Genomic DNA, 20993 nt, shown 5'->3' on the forward strand with positions numbered 1-20993 from the left:
TTACTTTATTCTGGTTCTGAAAAATATATCCACTGAAGTTGACATTCCCCCGCAAGCTGTCCGTTCTGCAAAGGAATGGAGAAGTTCATGTATAATTCAACAAAGCTTGATCGCTCCATTACCATGAAAGTTAGCTTGCGCAGATGCTCCAAGAAACAGGAAAGTAATTCTAATTGGAATACAAAAAATAAAAAGGAAGTAACTTGCAAAAGTAAAAAGGAACATCAAGTATGCAAACTGGATACGAAGCAGAAACATCACTCCATTGTATGTGATGCATACATTTTGATTGAGAAAGAATTTGCCTTTTTCTAGTAAATAAGTTAAAGCCCCAACCAGGCCCATGATTAAATAAAATGAGCGTGAGCCACATTTTGACATGCACAAAATCAGGCCCCAGAAAATATTACAATAAACTTACAAGATTGAACAACCTCATGTACTGGTCCAAAAGAAAAGTGCCAAAATGGTTACCCTTATTAGTCTATATGTAGCGAAATTCTATATTGAAGGCGTCATATATGAACCCTTCATGAGAAAAATCAAGTCACTGATATCGAGTTATGGGGAAAAACCCTACAGTGTACGAGCTGGATGAACTTCTAAATGGGCAGGCTATTGAAAGAGCACTGGTTCAGCACCTCCAATGCTGTTTTCACAAGGAAGCAGTTTATTTCCTTATCAATGTCAACACAATGTCTCCACAGTTTATCATCTTCAGTGAAAGATAGGACATATGTATACTTGCCAAATGAGTCGTAATTATTGAGACTAAACGAAATTAAGCATTTCTTCCTTCATATCACAACATAAAAAAACAAAACTGTGAAAGGAATACATGAACTGCACAGTAACAGGTTCTCACTTCCCGCATAGAGCGAGAGAATTTATGTATTCGACAAAGTTCGATTGCTCCATTACTCGTGAAGGTTAGCTTGAGCAGATGCTTCACTTATGAATATAATCTTTCAAGAGTGGATTCCTCTGCTCTAGGATTGCATTCTGCCGCCAAGTTTCCACAGCCCTCTGAACTGTAGCATTTGCCTTGCGTATCTCCTCAGCAGAGAACTTGTGCTCTATGATTCCTAAAGGTCCAGGCTGCAATACCTTTACCACAGTTTCCATCTCTTGCTCCAGCTGCCTATGCAACAAGAAATAGGAAATAATCCCAATTGAATGCAAAAAATAACAAACAAGATAATGTAAAAAGAAAATAACTTGCAAATGTATATAGGAACATCAAGTATGCAACTGAAAACAAAGCAGAAACATCACTCTATTGTCTGTGATGCATAATTTTTAGGCCCTAGTTTCTAGCAATCATTTGAAACACAGACAACAGATAGATACATAAATTCAACCCATACAACTACACATGATGAAGGGTAACTTCACCACAGGGGGCAGAAAGATGAACTCAGTTTCGATCTACGAAACATGATGCCAAAGCAATACACCCCCAAAATGCACAAGTTCTTTCTTTTCCCATTCACATAAAAAACCCAGCTAGCAACTCTACTCTTATCGAGCAACTTAGATGCAATGAATGAGGCATACAAGAACTATCCATTGTATAACAGAAAATGAATTTTATCAAATAACTATGGCCAATGCCCATCTGGGTCTTCTCAGAATAGCATTAGATCATATATCCTAATAAGCCTGTGATTTACAGAAACCAAACCCAAACAGACAGAATTAAATTCAAAAGCTTTAGAGCATTTCCAATTTGAACTAAAAATAAAGGAAACAAATTCGGGTTAATTATAGAGAAAGCTCGCTAAATCAAACCCAGTAGGTTCTAGAATCACTTTCTATTTATCAACAATTTTCTCGGCATAATTTGAAAACCCTAAAACTGAAAGGAAGGAACCCTGAAACTTATTATGAGGAGGTACCTGAAGAGCCTGGAAAAGGGCAATGACCTGCTCATCTCTTTCTCTCTCGCTCTCTCCCACCTCAAAGACGCGCCGTTTCTGTTGTACGACGGTTGCACGCAGAGAGACCCTTTTCATCAAGATACTAAAAACGACGTCATTCCGAAGCTTCTTGAAAACGCGCGAAGTGGCAAATTAGCAAATAAAAAACAAAAACAAATTAGCGACTCTGCTGGGGATCGAACCCAGAATCTCTGGTTCCGTAGACCAGCGCCTTATCCATTGGGCCACAGAGTCAACTTGTTAGAATCGCTTTCCACTCCTTATTTATATTAATATGAAAGAGTTAAATACCATTTTTGTCCCTCTATATTGCTTGAATTTATATTTTGGTTGATGTGATTTGAATTTGACCGATTTGGTGCATGTGTTTCATTCCGTTAATAATCTCGGTCCTTTTGCCTAATTTGACATTAATCTGCTTGGCCAAATTAAAACCTATCCCATAAAAAGAAGGGTTCATAAAATGACATTGACATTGACAAACCAGACCCAAGCTTACCACATATAGATATAGGTGTCGAACATCAAACATGACATAATCTTATCGTTTTGTCTCAAACAAACATATAAACATTCATATGATTATTGATCAAAAAAGTGGAGGAGGGATTTGATCTCAAGAACACAAGTTATATAACAAATAAATAGAATCTCTCTCAAGTACGTACACTCAAAAACTGTCAAACTGAGATTCGAAGCCACCACAATAGTTTTATGAGTTGTAAATTTATAATTATACTAATACAATACAGAAATAATACTATACACTCTTGTACTCGTATATATTCACACTCCTAGACAGTCATGAAACGGAATGACGCCTTCGCTTCTGAAATGGAAATCTGGACTCTGAGCTTGCCTTGCCCCCTAGGGGCTTAATGCTATTGATCTTGAACAATGCATTGAGCTTCCCCAACTTTTTGGTGAATGATTTGAATAGCTTGTTTGCAGGATGAGACTTTACAAGCTCCTGTTTCATAGAGACATGATCTTTTTCCAAGTCTGTTAGCCTCATTCTCATTCTTGCAACTTCAAGCTTCAGCTCTCTGTTCTCTCTTCTGACTGATGCATAGTTGTCTCTTGGGGAGATGGCTCCACTGCCAGCACCACTGCTTGATCTTTGAGGGAATTGGGTTCCATTTATTGCCCCAAAGAAGAATTGATTGTGGCCACCATTCATTGCATTCCTTAGCCTGATTTGCTCAAAGTAAAGTACCTGCACTGCCATCTGTACTGGTAGCCTTTCATTCTGTGCTGCATGACTGCAGGCTTCTTGGGAGAGTTTCTGGCAGTCAATGGTTTTGCACAGCCGGTACCGTTCAGAGTCCTTGATGTTTGGATGAACCTATAAACAGATGCAAATGCACATTGGTACTCAACATCTTGGAAAGAAACAATGAAAATGCAGAATATAGAGAGTGTGTAAATCAAAGTTGAGTTGCTTAGGACTTAAACACATGGGGAGAGAGAGAGAGAGAGAGAGAGAGAGACTCTCACTTTGAGGAAAATATCCACAGCTCTGTAGAGTCCATCACTCACTATCCGAGCGTGGTCCGGAAGTAGTTCTGCTAGTGCTATGAACCTTGATGGCATCAAGTTTGAGTCCAGTGCAACTTCTGCAAGATAATTGTCCAGTAACTTTGACACCTTCAGGATTGAGCTTTGCTTTGGAGATCCAGGGCTGTCAAAGTCATAAACCATCTCACTTTCATCCCTCAAGTGATTATCATCTTCATCATCCTCATCCAAGTTCAAAAATATTGAAAAGATCCTCAATATAGCATCTGTGTCATAGATTGTGCTGTGGTTGTTCCCATGTGAATTTGCAGGAATTAAGATGTCTTCAAGAATTGCCTGATCCAGTTGCAAACCAATCCGCCTCTCTAAATCAGATCTGCAAGAAGTGGATGCTGATGCTGCAATTGCAGTTTTCAACAAACTCGAAAGAAATGCCATTGGAACTGGACTCTTCCTTGATTGTGTTGGGAGCAAACTAACTATAGCTTCAACAATGACCCTTTGTTTCTTTTGCAATTCTAGATCCAAGAGACTTCCTTTTACCAATTGGGCATCCCTGACAACAAGACCTTGAAGAGAATTATGGGCATAATTGATCAAAATTTTGCTTATCATATCCTGTTTAAGACCCTTGGTTTTCACTGCAGATAGAACCCGTTGGAAGAAGTCAAGACTAAGCACTGTAAGCGCTTTCCCCCACCAATCTGAAGGTGTTTCAGGTTCCATAATTGGAGCTGCTTTTGTAGGAAAGTTGTGGTCAAGTTTCAATAAGCCAGAGGTGAGCTGCTCTTTGCATGCATTATTTGCAATTGCATTGATAAGCCTGCTAACCAGGTTGGTTTCTTCTGCTGTTGGCAAGAGGGTCTCACAACGATGAAGAACTGATATTGATTTTGATATGTTTGGGAGCACCATCTCCTTCAGATAAGCTTCAGTTCTGGTTTCCAGGTTTTTCTCAGCATACTCTTCTGTCATTTCCAGGAAGTGGGATACAGAACGGAGCATGGCAACATTTGATTGTGTAATCTCAACATTAATTCCATAGCAGAATTTTGCAGCTAGCTCAAATGCCTCCGGTCCACCGGGAACAGAAGATAGAATTATGCGTGATACTTTCGAATCTTTTGCTTCAAGCAACAGTTTCCGAATCCTTCCACTCCGAGAAACTAGAGGGAACTGCAAAATAGTCACCATCACATTACTAATTCTCTTTCTTTTCTTATTAATGTCCAGATCATTATTAATACTATTTCATAATTCGATACTGTTCATTTAGTTGTCACATGATATTGATCTATAACAAGCTAGAAGTTGATTGAATAATAGCGTTACTAGTGCTGAAACGATTTTCCTTACCTTGTGAAGTGCAAAGCTTGAAGCTCCTATTTCCACAGTAAGATCGCTGGAAACATCAGAGATTGGCCTGCAAAATGGAAACTTTATTAAAAGGGAGACAAGAAAACTAAAAACCAAGTTATAATTTAGAATTGCATGCATACATGCTGATAGGTACCAACATGTCAGAAACTTTGCCGGAGCTTCTTCTATATATTTTCATGAAAGAACACTACACAATTTGTGCTCAACCTAAGAACAGTGGAACATCTCAAACATATGGACAGAGTGATCCTCCCTAGCGACTAATTATTCGATAGGGACGACTCAATAATTTCAAAATGAGTGGATTGCAGTTTGCACAGGCAGTAAGGCCAGATATGCCAAAGGATTAAAAAGTTGATTTAAAGTTTGAAGAACTTGCTTTGCTCCTGAAATGGAACCAAATTGGCCAAATTCACTGGCCTTACAAAAATACAGGGGCACCATGTGGGGTCCTTTAAGATTAACAAGCTAGCAGGGTGTGGATTTGCTTGTTGTTACTCTTATGTAAAGCTAGAAGATTTGTCATACTCGGTGACCAAATGTACAACTTGTCCGTACATGTTTTAGCCTTGAGGGCCTACAGATGACAAAGGCGCAAAAATAATTGATATGCAAGAAGGCATTTAACTGCGTTTGGCAGTTGGCACTTCAAAATGTTGACAGTGAAACATAGCAGCATGTGGACAGCAATTCGCCTGGACCTCGTGCCACTGTCGTTTTGATTTGGTTGTGTCAGGTAGAAGGTCACAGGTTTCATGGCCATGAGATGTTATCTTCCATAAAATTTAGGGGGACCTCAGTAGCTCAGCTTAGGTTGATTTGTAGATGAGAAACCCAGGCTCTGGCTTGGACAAATTAAATCCCAAAAAAACATGCAACAAATGAACTCTGGGGCACCAAAGTTAAATGCTTTTTGGTAGGTGGAAACTAAACTACCATGAGACGAGTAGCTAGAGAAAATGAGGCTGAAATTCAAAGACACAAACTTTCTGGTGTGTTTTGTGTGTATGAGTTTTTACTCTTGCAACTAGGAAACTAGATGCTGGTAACTAATCAAAAGCTAGCAGAGAAGGAGAACATTACCATTCTGTGGCATGCCTGATACTGGAGCTTGGACGAAACGACCGCTTCCCTGAAATGCTAGGCTTCAGTTCACCAATGGTGACAACACCCATCTTTCCTCAAACACCTAGAGTTCAAAATTCCCACTGAAAATTCTGCAACACCAATCCCACTACCAAAGTTCAAAAGTGTAACTCTTTCAACAATATAACTAGCGCCCACTAAAAACCCAACTCAAAGTGAATTTTCAGTTGCATAACAAATCATTCAGTTTTCTGACAGATGGTTTGATTGCTTTCTCTCTGTGTCTCTCTCTTTGTCATGTGTGTGAGAGGGAAGAGAATGCTGGAGTGAAGAGAAAGTCACATGAATCCATGCAGGAACAAAGGGGTTGATGATGACTTTGAAACACAAATACTTTTAATGAGTGTTGATAATGAGTTTAATATGTAAAAGTCAAGGAATTGTAGCTGCACTTGAACTTTTCGGTGAAAGGTAGTGAGGGAGAGGAAGTGACCTTTCTTTTACATGTTTTTTGTTTTTGAGGAATTGCAGGATTCCTGAGGGGTTGCAGTGCTTTTGGGGGTTGTAATCATGGCCATTGAAAGCAACCCACCGAGCATAAAATAGCTTTTGCTTAAATTAAGTCTCTATTATGTGTAAAGCTCACTAAAGTAGAAATTAAAAAGGATGAGTGGGATTACATGTTATTATGAGAACCACAAAACTTCCACTTAAAATATATTTATCATACAAAATTCTAGTCTAACGTCCAAGATCACTCTTATAAACAAATTTTGCGCAAGTGCTTTTCTTTGCTTTTCTTTTTTCACCATTAACATAGAATGGGGAATTCGAGGAATGCACAGGCTCACAGTCACTACGATTTTGACAGCATAGAAAGGGAAAAAAAAAAACTAACCTAGGATTATATAATGACACATTACCTTTCCTTCCAAGTACACATGTATTAAGTTCTAGTTTATGCAAACAAAATACATTAATGTGTTGAGTGCTCTTAGTGTTACTCTGTTGGGCTCATCATGGCCTAAGATTGCATATATCAGGTGACAATGATATCCCCATCAATCTTTTTCTTTTGTGTTGCTGGATGACCGGTGGGTGAACAACATTTAAAATTGGCTGTACGCAAAGCTGCCAAATAATAAACCACCAGCTTTGGCGCTTTCCAAACTTGAATATATATAAATTGGGTCTTTTACTTCTTTCTTTGTGATTTGTGAACAGTTACAGAGGCATTAGGCAAAGAAGAAGAATCAGAGTGCCCTGTGCCCTGCTGCTGGTGCACTGATTGCTTCCAGCCAGCCACTCGTGCTTTAATTGGGTCTTCATATTAGTAGAAATTTAGGCACAAACAATGCATCAAATCATGAGTGACTGAGTGACAGAGTGACAGAGTGAGATCCCAATGGAGCTTCTTGCTTGCTGCTAGATGGCAATCTTTTCTGTAGAGTCTGTGCCAGACAAGAAGAATAATTTATTGAAAATCAGGTTTGGACTCATTTGTTCTTTATTGAAGTCTGTCTAAACTGAGTGTGAAAATCATATTTTCTTTATCGATTGTAACAACATAAATAAATAAACAAACAAAATTGTTTGACCCAAAAATACAATATAATCAACTTTCTGACTTACCTATTTGATCTTTCGTGAAAAGGTTGTGAAAAAAATAGGTTTAAATTTATGAAAATAAAATTGTATCAACAAGAAGTCAAAGCTGTTGTTGGTGTCTCCATCTCCTCTCTATTATAATGAAGGCCACTGGCTCTTGAAGAAGAGTCAATTATTTGTTGAAGTTATGGAACTTGTCCCATATAAAAATGGCATATAGTTAAAGTTTGTACCATATTGAAATTGCCACTGCAGAGCTGCCTCATCAAACCAAGTTTGCACCTTTTGGTCTTTTGGCTTTAGTGTGTAAGCGGACCCCACCTAGGTAATGAAGTTGTGCATTGGGAATCTTTATTCCTTAATTTAACTTGTTTTACACAAATCTTATGAACCATGTAATTCAAGAAATGTGCCTTTATTTAATGTCAAATTGAAGAGCTTGGATCCTCAAATGGAAAACTTATATGAATTAGGAATAACATTGTTTTGTTATTTTTAGTCAATTACTTTATGTCAAATAAAAAAGTTAGCATGCATGACATAACGTGATTGACCGAAAATAGCAAAATAGTAATGAGAAGATAAAATATGGAGTAAAAAAAAGAAAAAAAGGACATCAATGGGAAAATGATGTCTTCCTGTTTTTTTACCCATGAGTGTGAAAAATGAGCTTGAATCATTAGAGAAGGTGAGGAAAAGGGGTGGTTGAGCCACTTATTATTTTAAGAATTTTTTACTAAAAAATAATAATAATAATAATCTAAGCCCATTATTTTAGTTGTGGAGAATGATGGTGTGTGAATGTATTTGAAAGCAAGCATGTGAATGTAATTGTCAAACGTGTGACTAGGTGGATCATGATGCTGCTTGAGTTGAGTTATTGACTATTTTAAGCAAAGTTCAAGATATGAGATATAGATATGGGCCTTTTCTTCAATTATTTGGGGCCGTGACAAACATAGAAAGTCGCATGATACTATAACTTTTTTCCATTTCAAGAACACTTATGGCTAATGTGGGTGTGATTTTCTTAGGATTATGGCAGCCAGCCATCGGCCAAAGTCCTCTCCCCTTGTACACTTTTTTTCTTTTTCTATAGAATCAAACACATGAGCTCGATTACATGAGTAAATGCATTTAACCACTTAAACTACTAGCCCATTGTAGTTTTTTTGTTTATGCTTTTAAGGGCTGGAGTCAAATTCTTCACCAAGCTGCCCCGAAGCAAGCATGACCCTAAAGAGGCTAAAGTGAAATTGTTTGCTACTTTGTTGAAAGTGGTAGGTTTTTAACCTGAGTTTTTACACTAATGTCAATGATGGCAGCTTAGAATATATGTTTTTTTTAAAACGAGGTCTACACAGAGACATGGGAGCTGAGCTTGAGAGAAATTGAGACAACAGCAGCAAAGGGGTTCGTCTAGTCCTAATGAGAGAAGAGCTCAACTGAACAACAAGAACGAAACTGTGAGTGACAGAATCAGAGAGTAGATGCGTACGTGTAACGGGCAATACATGTCAGCATCCAAAAGTATAGGTTCCGAGACCCCACTTGGCAAATATTTCCGGAAACGACAAACGACCTTGAGGCAAGGCGAATATGATAGAATAAGGCAAAACATTTTCGACCAAAAAAAAAAAAGGCAAAACATGTGTAATGTCCTTTTTACCCAACTAGAGGACAAAAACAAGTATGGGCAAAATTGACTTTGATGGTTCCCTTTCATTTGAACAACACAATTGCTGTGCAGTACATGAGATGAAACTGGTGACACATTTAGTGGAAGGGAAAATTGCTTGCTTGCAATGGTAATGGTAATTACTTGAAAGAGATGAAAAGTAGATATGGAAGGAATTTGAGCATTGCAGCTTATTTGGGATCTATATCGATTGCTGTATATAGATGACACAAGCATCAACAATGTCTGTCGTCTGTCCTACTACTGTGGGAAAAACAGATTTGGTTGATACGACCGACCATAACTGAGAAATGTGAAACCTTTGCACAATTGACCATTACACATTTACTTAACTGACTTCTATATAAACAAAACGAGGATGTTGGTGAAACTGCACCCCTCCGGAGATAATGAAAGAGTCACTTTTGGGTATTTCGTTTAACTTGAACGACGAACCTCACCACCTTGTCTCGTGCTTCTGCTACTGCTTAAAGGGACAGAAGTCTGACTGGTGTGTTGCACATCAGATAGTGAAACCGATCCACTCTGAGAAAAAATCAATCCAACTGAACTGCTTGAGGTGTTCCCAGAAGAAGGCACTCTAGTTGAATAAGTATCTTTTTTGGAAGTTGAAATTAATTCCGGCCGAAGGTCAGTTGACGAGGATGAAGGAGCCAGGGTAGCCAGCAAAGACCCAACTGGGTATGGAGTAACAGGCATATCAACCAGAGATGAAGCTGAGGGATTGTACCTCATGGTCCCTATTGGATGATCGAACTTGCACGTAGATCCAAACTTGCAGTGACCATTTTGCAGGTAGAATGTACAAGGTTGCACTCCCTGTTTTTCACATTATGAAATGAATTAAACATAAAAAAGTCTGAAACAAAATCACAATAACATTTTCAGCACAGTATACCAACATTAAAGAAATCTGAATAGGAATGAGTAATAGCCTAGAGGATCAAAAAAGCAAAGGCATGAAAAGGAAGAACAGATCTGAAACAAGGTAATTAATGAAAGAAGAATATTACATTAAAATTACACCAATTACCAATCAGATTAATCCAAAAATGAGCATAAACTACATCAGAACACAATTGCAAAGATTACCGTACAAAATACATCATTTATAAAAGAAGACTGCTAAAGAGAACAAGGAAAACGAACACCCCTAAGTAAAACTGCAGAACCCTCTAAAATCAAAACCTTTTTACATAACCTATTCTACTTTAAGGAAGAAAAAAAGACAACTCAAAGCAAGACAGCCTGTCTCGGCTACTCAATTGTATGAATATGGTTGTACAAAGGAAGTCAACTATGTATGATTCTAAATGTTACACCTACCTTTTACAACAAACTTACTGTTTAAACAAGAGTAAGAAGAGCATATAAAACTGGATAACCAAGTCAGCAAGTATTCAATAACTTTCAATAGTGGAAATTTAAAACATTAAAGATTCAAAAGAATAAACAGAAAACAACTTTGCATACCGGACGAAGGGGAAGACCAATTGGACTAAGGAGACAATTTGTCCTTGGTACGACCCTATCCCGAGGATGATGATACCTACAAGATGGTCCATATTTACAGTCCCCAGTTTTCAGATAGTACTGGCATTCAGGTTCGCCAGGCCTCTCTGGGAAAACTTGTTCACTCGGGCTGCTGCTAGAAGGACCAACAGCAGAGGGTACAGAGGTATAAGGTCTTGCAAGTCCATGTGTTGGAGAAGATAACTGTGTCACTCCATATAAAGAAGTTGCTCCAATTGTGGGTTGGGCTCCGGGAGACAGTACAGGGCTAAGAGGTGCCTGCACCAAGTAAACCAATTACATAAAGAGATGAATTCGAATCATATTTCAAACCTAAATATGTTTTATCATACCGAATAAGGACTCCAACCCTGAATAGGAACAACTCCTGGAGGAATCAAGACAGGACCATAAGCCCCTTGCACATATGAACCAGGTAATAGTGGAGGCCTAGGCACCCTCAAACCGGTGGATGCCCCCCCAAACTGCTCTGCCATAGGAACAGAAGGAGACTGCACCGATGGATAAAACTGAGGTGCAGAAGCCGGTATTGTTGTTCCAGCAGGTTGTGGGTGATGGAATTTACAGGTTATGCCAAATTTGCATTGCCCCGTTTTCAAATAGTAGGAGCATTCATTCTCGCCCTGTTATGTAACATAAATTGTAAGGAATTTATACCACAAGTTTCTCAAAATTCCACACACATATGGGGATGAGAGGCAGAGAGAGGAAATTCAAACCGGTCGTAATGGTAATCCATAAATATTCAGGGGAGCTCGGCTCAGGGATCCACCTCCATGTTTTGGATGGTGGAACTTGCAGGACGCACCAAATTTACAGGTCCCAGTCTTTAAATAATACTGCACATTAAACAAACAAATGCCATAATTGCATACTGAAGTTCAAAGCTCAAATAATTAAATAAACAGCAGAACAAAATTGCAGCAAAGTTTCCAGATCTACATTGCATTTCATGCTACAAATTACAATAGATCACAAAAACAACTGCATACCTGACATATAGGTTCTCCCACTCGCTCCGGGTAGTCCCCTGTAGCTCTTACAGCTGCCACAACCTATGTGCAGCATCAAACCAAAATCATAAATAAAAGAAAACAAAATTCTCCAATAAGACTATTCAGTTATTGGTAAAATCCAAGCAAAGAAAATGAGTTTTTATTGTTAGTCGCTCAAGCAAAATCGCCCACTCCACTGAGCCCAAAACACAAATACTATTTTCATCAATTATAGACTGTACTTAAGTGGGTATAAAACCCAATAAACATGCCATTCCAAAAATGTCCCCATTTTCTTTTCCCCATCTTTCTCAGCAAACAAACAATCATCTAGTTTCGGGCAAAGGGACAACAAGCTATGAGCGCCAAAACACTCAAACTTATGAAAATTCAAAACAACCTATATTTCCTGATGCAGTCACCTATCACTGAAAGCTTAAGACTCATTCACATATCAAGATTCAAAACCCACATTAAAGCAGTATCGAAAATGCTCATTAACTGATAGCAATGCAAATTTACAATGAACAAGGATTTACCGCAGCACGATCACGAGGATGGTTGTAACGGCACCGAATACCGTATCCACAGAACCCGGTCCGCATGTAGTAGACACAGTTGGGAACGCCGGGTCGCTCCGGGTACGATTCGCTGCTAGTCAGCCCCAATTGCCACATTTGTTCTACAATTCAATCAAAAATCACAACAAAACCCCAATCACACCCCCACATTACCATAACAATACAAAACCCTAGAAAACCCAGGGTACCAAATTGCCCAAATCGAACTCAAAACGAACGCAAATTGGAAAGGCGAAGCGCAAGTAAAGTAATACCTTCGAGGCCAGTCTCGCCGGCCCCCGGACTCCACTCTTGGTTAGACCCATTTCTGGCGGGGTTTCGACCGTATAACTCCATCAAAAAACGGTGTCGTCTGGGGTCTCTGTACACTTGCAGCAACTGTAGGGACTATGGGAAGGGTAAAAAAGGAAGGCTGTACAAAACTTCACAACCCTTCTAGAATGATCACAGAGCTCGATCGAATGGAGATGGTGTGAAACCAAAGAGGAGAGAAAACGGAGACGGTTTCACAGTAGTGGAGAAGAGCTTAATGCTTTCTCTCTTCTCTCTCTCTCTCTCTCTCTCTAAAGAGACCGTATCCGTACGGTCTGGTATTGGCCTTTTTGGCGTCACACACAAAAACACACTCTCTCTCTCTCTCTCTCTCTCTCTCTTTTTTTCCCTCTTTTTGTTTTGGGTTTTTTTCTTTCTTTCTTTTTTTTTTTTTTTTTTAACACTTGGACTGTGTTTCCGTACCGGCCAAAATAAGCACACCTGGAAAGAGTAAGCTTCGTTTTGGAACCGACGCTGGGCCTAATTACGAAGCAGCCCTTGTGGTGCAGACGTGGGATGTGACAAATTGGGACTTCGTTGTGGTGGACGAAACTGTCATTTCGGTAATTGGAGTGAGAGAGGCTTCTGATTGGCTTGTTTTTTGGCTGGTCTCTCAGCCAGCCGTGCACGAATGGAGCCACTTTTACTCCGACTCAGCTGGTCTCGGACAAAAATACGAGTTTTGCGTTGTACCGTACGGCGTGTGGTCGGAAGTTTAGATTCTCAACTAATGAATGTTGTTGCTCTCTCTCTACAAAAAAAACCAAATCGGCGCTAAAATCTAGCTTAAGAATGTACGACAAGATTAACGGCTCGCTCCATCGGCATCGATCGCATCTAAATTATTGGGGGCTGCGGTGCACATTTGTTCTCCTATTTTGTTGGTCAAGGCGGTGCACATTCAATTATAAAATGCTTTGATTGCCTTATATTCTTGCAAGTTGCAACAACTGTTCTTACCAAATTTATACACCCAAAATTTATGAGCTTATTTGTTAGGATATAAATAAATAATACATTCCGTGATCTTTTTCTTCTTAATGTTAAAAAAAATATTATAAATTTGAATTATTCCTCTTCTATTGATGAAGAATCAAAGGCTACAATGTATTATGACCCTTGCACATTTGTTCATGGCTTACATAGGCAACTATAACTTTGCTATGTGTATATCAATTGTTTTGAATCAACATTGTCAAATTCATGTATGGTGAAAAAATGATCATGTGTTAAAAAAGCAAAGAGGGAGTTAAGGAAAAGTCATTGCATTAATCAAACGAATCATATTCTCCTTCAATTTAGGTAGGCGGTGAATGAATTAAATAAATCTCGTATATAAGCAACTTTACATAATGCTATGCGCTACCGATTCGTATATCAAGCCAAGCCGAGTCATTGAAGAAGAAGTGCGACGCGCATTAATACGAGATATGTACTTTTCTTTAGTAAAGGCCTCAGTTTATCAACAATTTGCTTTTATACCCTTTCTTCTTACTTTAGAAGTGATAGACCTTATTTATCTTGTTGGTTGAAGACCGTTTGGATGTTAGCATATTGTCTACTATGTAGTTATGACGCTTACGTACCCATAACTACATAAATATTATTAAATAATGTATATAAAAAAGAAATAACAAAGCGACATGGACGACGTAGTCATTGTTTTGAAACATTGTTTGTTTATATATAGAAATTCTATGATTGCATTCATAATTCGACAAAAAAAGTCATTAGTCACAAATAGTCAATGCAAACTAGCCACAAAAAAGGTCATTACAATAACGGAGCGGTCTAACATCAAAATTAAGACAATTTAGTTCGCCTACACTAACGATCACGCATGATCGAATACACTCTGACATAGGCATCTCAACTAAGATTGCAAACTCAGAATTAAAAAATAAATAAATAAAAACTTGAAAAAACCAAATCATAACAATACAAATAAAACTATCACAAAGGAGAGATAAAAAGCTCTCACAAAAGAGAGGTAGAAAGCTCTCACAAAAGGAAAGGTAAAAACTACACAAAGAACCCAAATAGTCTCTGTGACTTATTATGAACATAAAGAAACTGCAAAAAAGATGGTGGTAGAGATCCGACGCAGAGACACAGCTGCCTATGATGGTTGCAGAAAAATCATAACAAAACGAAGATAAACATGGAAAACCTTTTGTCTCTGAAAATGAGGGGAGAAGAGATGGAGGAAGAGAAGAGAATAGAGGGGAGGAAGAATAGCGACTTCCTCCTCCATTAAAGTGAAAACGACTCTAAAAGGATTTTTGGGGAGGGAGGGGGCTAAGGTTTGGGAGTGAGAAGTTAATAAATTATTAAACATTGTTTACTTACTATAGTTTTATTATTATTTAAATATAAATGATATTGGGAGAATGAGGAATCAAACTAGAATGCAAATGCTCTTAACTTAACTAGGTACAAGCACCTTATCGTATGCCTCTAATTTATATGAGAGAATTGTATTTTAGCATGTGATCAAAAGTAGGGGTGGGCATCGGGATCGAAAAATCGGAACACCGAACCGAACCGGTGAAAAAAAATCGGTTGACCAAAAACGTCAACAAATCGGACCGAAATCAGACCGAACCGATTCCAACCGATTATGATTTCGGTTTTACACCCCACCGCACCGGACCTGACCGAACCGGATCGGTCATATATATATTTTTATTTTTACACATTTTTTTAAATCTAATGCCATATTTTAAATTTTATAATCACTATTTTTCTAAGTTCAACTTCAAAAAATTTATAAATGTATGAATTGGATTATTTGTTAATTTTTAAGCCAAAAAAATAAGTTATTTATTATAAATTTTTATATTAAAAAAAATCCTGTTCAAAACCAGAATCGGTCATAACCGAATTGCCCGATTTTTGAATTTTTTTTGCCTAAACTGGATCGAACCAGACCAATTAAATAGTACCTGTTTCGATTCCGATTTGATGTGAGAACCGGACCGCGCCCACCCCTAATCAGAAGTAGCAAATTAACAACAATCTCCTATTGCCAATTTTTTGTTGGGATATTTGTTGAAATGTCACATGAACTTATACATTAGTTTCAATTTGTCACCTGAAAAAAAAAAAAAAATTTAAGTGAAATGTCACCTGAATTTTCAAAATTCATGATTTGTCACCTCCAATTTTTCATTTACTTTTAAGGGTATTTTAGTCTTTTCATTTTCAAGGATATTTTAAAAATGAAAAAAATTATTATTAAAAAAATAAAGCTTAAATGCAAAAATGGCTGGGGGTTAAATGTGAAAAGATATATCATTTTTATAATTTTCAAGGGTCTTTTCAAAAAATTTTTATAATAATTTTTCCATTTTTAAAATACTCTTGAAAATAGTTGGAAAATTGGATGATGTTAAAGTCAGGTGACAAATCATGGATTTTGAAAAACTCAGGTGACATTTCACTTAATTTTTTTTTTATGTAACAAATTAAAACTAAGATATAAGTTAAGGTGACATTTCGATGAATATCCCTTTTTTGTTTCCACCAAAGAAGCTTGTTGTAGTTGCTTCCAATAACAACCTTATTCCGCGATTTGGATAGGATATCCCAGTAACCAAACATGACTTGTAAAGGGAACTTTATCTTTTCCAAAAACCAAGTGTTCGTTCCTTCGCGGTTACCCCATCCATAACTTGAAAAAACCAAACCAATTTTCTTTTCCTACCACTTCGACTGGAGCGCGCCTTTTCCCTGTCCTCCTACTTCCATGGCTGCAATGAGTACGAGCTCCACCACACCCGCTCGATTACTTGCATTTCCATTACGACACCGTTTCCACGACCATTCGCGGAGTTCCCTGGCCTTTAATAAACCTCTTCCAAGAGCTCCTAGACTCATTTGCATGGCGGTTCGTACATCACAAAATAATAATAAAATAATTCACTGTTTTTAACTTCCTTTCTGTAATTGTATTTATTTAGTGATGGAAATAGTTTTCCCGAGAAACAAACAGATGCTGTAGGACTCACTTTCTTGTGTTGTTTTGTGAAATTGTAGGAGCCCTATTTGATTACAAAGCTGGATTCTGCCGAGAAGACGTGGAAAGAGTTATCGGTATGATTCTCACACTAATATAAATTATAATGTTTTGGTTTATCAAGTATTCTCCTTCTCTGTGTGTGTTTGTGAGCTTTTGAATTACTATCTAAGTATATGGGTTAGGGTTTTAGGCAGGGGTTTATGGATTTGTCTGGTGGAGAATTTGAATGGTTTGGGAAGGTTGGGAATATGGCATTTTGGTCATTAAATTTTTTATGGCAGTGATTGCAATTGAAGGGCCATTTCAGGGAACTCTGGCATGAAACTTTGACTCAAAATTTTATGGTTCCTCCTCCCCCCTTTTTTTATGCAATAGGCGATAACTCCAGACTTTCTCTCGAATGATTTAAATCTAAGACCTAGTACCATTACGGCATTTCTGGACCATGCCATCAAACAAAGGATTAAGAAAGACCAGCATAAATTGGGTTTAATTGGTTTTTCAGTACAGAGTATTGTACTATGCTGCTGCACGGTTAGTTATTGCTGTTGTTTTCTCTACATTTGAGTGTACTTAATAAAATGAAATAAAATAAAATTGCAGGTTAAGCTGGCTGATCCAGATGTCGTGTCAAATCCTAGTGAATACCAGAAGCTGGCACAGTCCGTGGCTGAGCTCGACGAGGTGATGCAGTTTATCTTTGCTAATTCTCATGCCAGGTTTTACTCGTATGTTCTTCTTGAATTTCATTTCAGGTTTTCACTGAGAATATTTTGCCTTTGTTTTCTTTGGTCAGGTTGTGACAATCTATAAGAATTACAAAGACTGCGAGAAGCAGTTACAAGAGACAAAAGGTTTACTCTAACTTGTATGCCTATGTAAAACATTTCTTTTGAAAATTCTGGAGGTATTCACTAGCATTCATTCTGATTTTTCCCCCCCTTAATCGATATATCAGCTTTAGCAAAAGATGCTGGCAATGATGAGGATATGGCAGAGATGATATCTTATGAAATTGAATCTTTATCCAATCAAATCAAAGAACTGGAAGGGAAGCTCAAGGTACTTTTACCTGCATAATGGAGTTATTTATTTATTTATATTCTCGGGTTCTTTTGATAGCAAATTGGTATTCTTGACTACTTTGATCTATGATTGTTGTTTCTCGTATGTAATGTTTTTCCTTTGCCATATTCTGAAATATCCATTGGGATAACATTCCATTTTATGCTAACAGATGCTACTCCTTCCTAGTGACCCTCTTGATGCAAGAAATATAATGCTTGAAGGTAATCTCATACTTGCCCTTTAAATAAATTGTTATATTTGATTGCTTGCGGACGACATGATTTTTAAAAATGTAAAATGTTCTCTCCGTTTTAGGAAGAGATATGCAAACATTGGAACAATATATATGCGGAGGAGGTGGAATGAGTGATTAGCTTTGACCGAAACTGTTCCTCCCACATATATATTGTTCCCAGTGGACATAGATCATCTTTATTGAGTGCTTTGCTAATTGTTTGCAATGCTGGAGGTTGTCTTTGCATTTCATTAGGACTAAAAAGCAGTATTTTCCCTTGCTGCAGTAAGGGCTGGTACTGGTGGTGATGAAGCTGGAATCTGGGCAGGTGATCTTGTAGGTATATGTTTATTTTGTCCTTTAAAATGTAAAGAATGTCCCATTGTTTTTGAGTTGCATACAACAGAAAAATTAGTAAAAAAAAAGAAAATTCATACTATATTCATGGGTTAGGTTACAAAACAAAGTCCATGTTTTTGTATCTCTTATTGATGTGCCTGTGCAATATTTCTTTTCTTTTCATGTTTTCTTTTTAAATGAAAAGCCTCATTGGCCAAAAATATGTTTCTTGCAGTATGAAATCCTTCTTCTCAAGTCGCGTCTGAGCATACCTTGATGCTTCTGCATTTTCTTTTTCTTTTCTGTTTTTTCATATCAAGGTTCGTATGTATGAGAAGTACAGTGAGAGGAATAATTGGAGGTACAGCGCAGTTTCAAGCTCAGAGGTATGTCTCATTGACATTTTTAGAGGTATATCCTGTTGCTGTTGACATGACTGACACAGATTTCTTGCACTCTTTCAGGCTGAAAAAGGAGGATTCAAGACCTATGTGATGGAGATAAAAGGAAAACGTGTATACAGCAAATTAAAATATGAATCTGGTGTTCACCGGGTTCAACGTGTTCCTCAAACAGAAACGCAGGGTCGTGTGCATACTTCCACTGCAACTGTTGCAATCATGCCAGAGGTAGCTTATATTTACTTGTCACTGTAATCTTTTGTGGAATCTTTATGATCAAGCATTTCTGTTTCTTGACTTATTTGTGCTTGTTCAATTCCTTAATATAGGCGGATGAAGTTGAGGTGGTTATTGACCCAAAAGATATTGAACTGACAACAGCAAGGTCTGGGGGTGCTGGAGGTATTAATGTGCAAATAATATAATTTTCTCAATTGACTTAATTTTCCATGCCTCACTCTTCGGAACAGGATTCCGCGTGAGTTAAGTCTCATGCGTGATTATCATGCAGGGCAGAATGTCAATAAGGTGGAGACAGCTGTTGATCTTGTCCATAAACCAACGGGCATCCGCATCTTTTGCAGTGAAGAAAGGTCTCAACTCCAGAACAAGCATCGTGCCTTTCAGTTGCTGCGAGCAAAATTGTGAGTACTGATTTCACCATGTTTTAGATGTCCTCAATTTTGTAGTCTGATGGGTATATTATTGTTACCTTTTATGTAATGTTTTGGTTTTTGCATAAGATTTTTGTTACAGCCGCTGAGATGCAAGCAATCAGCCAGTTTACACATAATGCTCTTGTTTGTGCACAATTTTTCTTCAGTCCATATGATGATCAATAACATTGTTGCAGGTATAAGATAAAATTGAGAGAGCAGCAAGAGTTGATTAGGAATCAACGGAAATCACAGGTATCTTTTAACTTATAGAATAATTAAGAGGCATGTGAGATTGCAATATCTCTGGTGTGAATATTTGCCATCACATGTATGCTATTCTTTGAGATTAGGGTATGGACATGGGAGCTCTAGATTATGGTTTTAGGCACTGGACTAAACTATGTGATGTTTATATTTCTAAAATGCAGGTTGGTACTGGTTCTCGTGCAGAAAAGATTCGGACATACAACTTTAAGGTACTGAAAAAATTGGAGTTTAGTTTGGTTATATATTCATGCCATAGTTTTCAAAATTTTCACCTTGGAAGTTTCCAAGCGAGGTTGATTAACGATTGATAGTGTGATATTTAAATTTGACTGGCTAGGGTGCTGCTTAAGGAATTGCGATTTTCATTGAACCATTCAATTCAAGAGCTTTAGCTCTTAGGTGTAGAGGGCCCAATATGTATTTATAGCTATTAGCACTTATGCTAACCAATCTGATACTAGTGTCCAACAATTTTGTCTGTGAGATTACTTGCATGTTTTCATTTTGTTCTTTCGTCAGATTGGGTTATGTTTCTGAAAGTTAGCGACTCTTTTTGTTTATTGAATTAGGACAATAGAGTGACTGACCACCGGTTAAAGACGAACTATGAGCTCACCTCTTTTCTTGGTGGTGATATAGAGAACGCAGTTCAGGTTTGGTTTCCACAACATCCTCTTCTAAGACATGCCCTTTTCTTTTTTCTTTTTTTGGTCAAAAGACATGCCCTTTTCTTAGTAAGTGTTATTATAGGCATGGACTTTATGCTGGTTTTGTAACAATACGTTTGCCATTACCCACTTTCCTGCAGGCTTGTACTTCCCTGGAACAGCAGGAACTCCTGGAAGAACTCGCTGAATCTGTAGGAGCTCCAGCTGGCTAATTTGTAGCCTTCTGTGATATCTATACCGCCGGACTGGATAATCAGGAAATCTTTGCTGGAAAAAAAAATTTGTTCAAAATGGGGCAGTCCTCCTATATGATTATCCTGGACAGGCACATTTTTTTTATTTTTTTAAATTTCTTGTTGACAGAGGTTAAATAGCTGAGGTCCAATTTGAATCTGGAATTTTTGTATTCCGTTATATCCAGAGCTTATATGTACAGATCAAATTTCCATGTTTTTAATTTTCACATTGGATTAATTCCAGGACAGAGTTGACATTGCAAAAACTTTTTTAGCTGCAAGATCAAATTGCTTATTTGGGTCATTAATCTTAGAAAATAATCCAGGTAAACAACTGGGTTTGCGTATGGCCCAAGCCTTTACGAACCGAAGTTCCTTCCATGCCCTCCTGCTGGATGGGCCCAATTCTTGTTTTCACTTCTCTTGTTGCTCAGGTGAACTCGTGTC

The 20993-nt window shown here is 37.8% G+C and overlaps 4 protein-coding genes and 1 non-coding gene across 7 annotated transcripts; 1 reads left to right on the forward strand and 4 right to left on the reverse strand.

Annotated features, from left to right (window-relative positions):
• Positions 1-716: 716 nt before the first annotated feature.
• On the reverse strand, positions 717-2070 carry LOC117637579. 2 transcript variants are annotated; one of them, XM_034372506.1, is made up of 2 exons: positions 1899-2070; positions 717-1137 (listed from the first exon to the last, which is right to left on the reverse strand). In XM_034372506.1, the coding sequence occupies exons 1-2, from the start codon at positions 2013-2015 to the stop codon at positions 949-951; spliced, it is 306 nt and encodes a 101-aa protein (XP_034228397.1). In that variant the 5' UTR covers positions 2016-2070; the 3' UTR covers positions 717-948. The 2 variants fall into 2 exon arrangements, with proteins under 2 accessions (XP_034228397.1, XP_034228398.1); XM_034372507.1 differs by having other exon boundaries at positions 717-1141; positions 1899-2043.
• Positions 2071-2101: 31 nt separating this feature from the next.
• TRNAR-ACG lies at positions 2102-2174 on the reverse strand. Its single transcript has one exon. It is a non-coding gene; the product is annotated as a tRNA-Arg (tRNA).
• Positions 2175-2610: 436 nt separating this feature from the next.
• LOC117637783 (BTB/POZ domain-containing protein At1g03010-like) lies at positions 2611-6146 on the reverse strand. 2 transcript variants are annotated; one of them, XM_034372796.1, is made up of 4 exons: positions 5922-6146; positions 4815-4881; positions 3438-4634; positions 2611-3285 (listed from the first exon to the last, which is right to left on the reverse strand). In XM_034372796.1, the coding sequence occupies exons 1-4, from the start codon at positions 6011-6013 to the stop codon at positions 2743-2745; spliced, it is 1899 nt and encodes a 632-aa protein (XP_034228687.1). In that variant the 5' UTR covers positions 6014-6146; the 3' UTR covers positions 2611-2742. The 2 variants fall into 2 exon arrangements, with proteins under 2 accessions (XP_034228687.1, XP_034228688.1); XM_034372797.1 differs by lacking the exon at positions 5922-6146 and adding an exon at positions 4958-5063.
• Positions 6147-9377: 3231 nt separating this feature from the next.
• On the reverse strand, positions 9378-12964 carry LOC117637237 (zinc finger CCCH domain-containing protein 32). The gene is made up of 7 exons (XM_034372077.1): positions 12595-12964; positions 12299-12441; positions 11757-11819; positions 11484-11603; positions 11097-11387; positions 10705-11022; positions 9378-10050 (listed from the first exon to the last, which is right to left on the reverse strand). Exons 1-7 carry the CDS (start codon positions 12674-12676, stop codon positions 9649-9651), a joined length of 1419 nt encoding a protein of 472 aa, XP_034227968.1. The 5' UTR covers positions 12677-12964; the 3' UTR covers positions 9378-9648.
• Positions 12965-16326: 3362 nt separating this feature from the next.
• LOC117637238 (peptide chain release factor APG3, chloroplastic) lies at positions 16327-20812 on the forward strand. The gene is made up of 15 exons (XM_034372078.1): positions 16327-16541; positions 16691-16747; positions 17277-17357; positions 17470-17527; positions 17632-17735; positions 17911-17962; positions 18263-18312; positions 18636-18701; positions 18780-18944; positions 19046-19118; positions 19228-19360; positions 19570-19627; positions 19804-19851; positions 20212-20295; positions 20451-20812. The coding sequence occupies exons 1-15, from the start codon at positions 16401-16403 to the stop codon at positions 20520-20522; spliced, it is 1242 nt and encodes a 413-aa protein (XP_034227969.1). The 5' UTR covers positions 16327-16400; the 3' UTR covers positions 20523-20812.
• Positions 20813-20993: the final 181 nt, after the last annotated feature.

Source organism: Prunus dulcis, chromosome 8, assembly GCF_902201215.1.
Source record: "Prunus dulcis chromosome 8, ALMONDv2, whole genome shotgun sequence".
Classification (NCBI taxonomy): Eukaryota; Viridiplantae; Streptophyta; class Magnoliopsida; order Rosales; family Rosaceae; genus Prunus; species Prunus dulcis.

What these genes read in the sequence shown, in the direction of transcription:
- LOC117637579 (XM_034372506.1), bottom strand. Translation starts at nt 2,015, where the DNA reads ATGAAAAGGGTCTCTCTGCGTGCAACCGTCGTACAACAGAAACGGCGC. An exon ending in CCCTTTTCCAGGCTCTTCAG is followed by an intron (nt 1,138 to 1,898) that starts GTACCTCCTCAT and finishes TTGCATAGGCAG; the next exon opens with CTGGAGCAAGAGATGGAAAC.
- LOC117637783 (XM_034372796.1), bottom strand. Translation starts at nt 6,013, where the DNA reads ATGGGTGTTGTCACCATTGGTGAACTGAAGCCTAGCATTTCAGGGAAG. An exon ending in ATCAGGCATGCCACAGAATG is followed by an intron (nt 4,882 to 5,921) that starts GTAATGTTCTCC and finishes TCCATTTTGCAG; the next exon opens with GCCAATCTCTGATGTTTCCA. An exon ending in CAAGCTTTGCACTTCACAAG is followed by an intron (nt 4,635 to 4,814) that starts GTAAGGAAAATC and finishes ACTATTTTGCAG; the next exon opens with TTCCCTCTAGTTTCTCGGAG.
- LOC117637237 (XM_034372077.1), bottom strand. Translation starts at nt 12,676, where the DNA reads ATGGAGTTATACGGTCGAAACCCCGCCAGAAATGGGTCTAACCAAGAG. An exon ending in ATCCTCGTGATCGTGCTGCG is followed by an intron (nt 11,820 to 12,298) that starts GTAAATCCTTGT and finishes TGCTGCACATAG; the next exon opens with GTTGTGGCAGCTGTAAGAGC. An exon ending in ATGGATTACCATTACGACCG is followed by an intron (nt 11,388 to 11,483) that starts GTTTGAATTTCC and finishes GTTACATAACAG; the next exon opens with GGCGAGAATGAATGCTCCTA.
- LOC117637238 (XM_034372078.1), top strand. Translation starts at nt 16,401, where the DNA reads ATGGCTGCAATGAGTACGAGCTCCACCACACCCGCTCGATTACTTGCA. An exon ending in GCAGTTACAAGAGACAAAAG is followed by an intron (nt 17,528 to 17,631) that starts GTTTACTCTAAC and finishes TCGATATATCAG; the next exon opens with CTTTAGCAAAAGATGCTGGC. An exon ending in GCGCAGTTTCAAGCTCAGAG is followed by an intron (nt 18,702 to 18,779) that starts GTATGTCTCATT and finishes GCACTCTTTCAG; the next exon opens with GCTGAAAAAGGAGGATTCAA.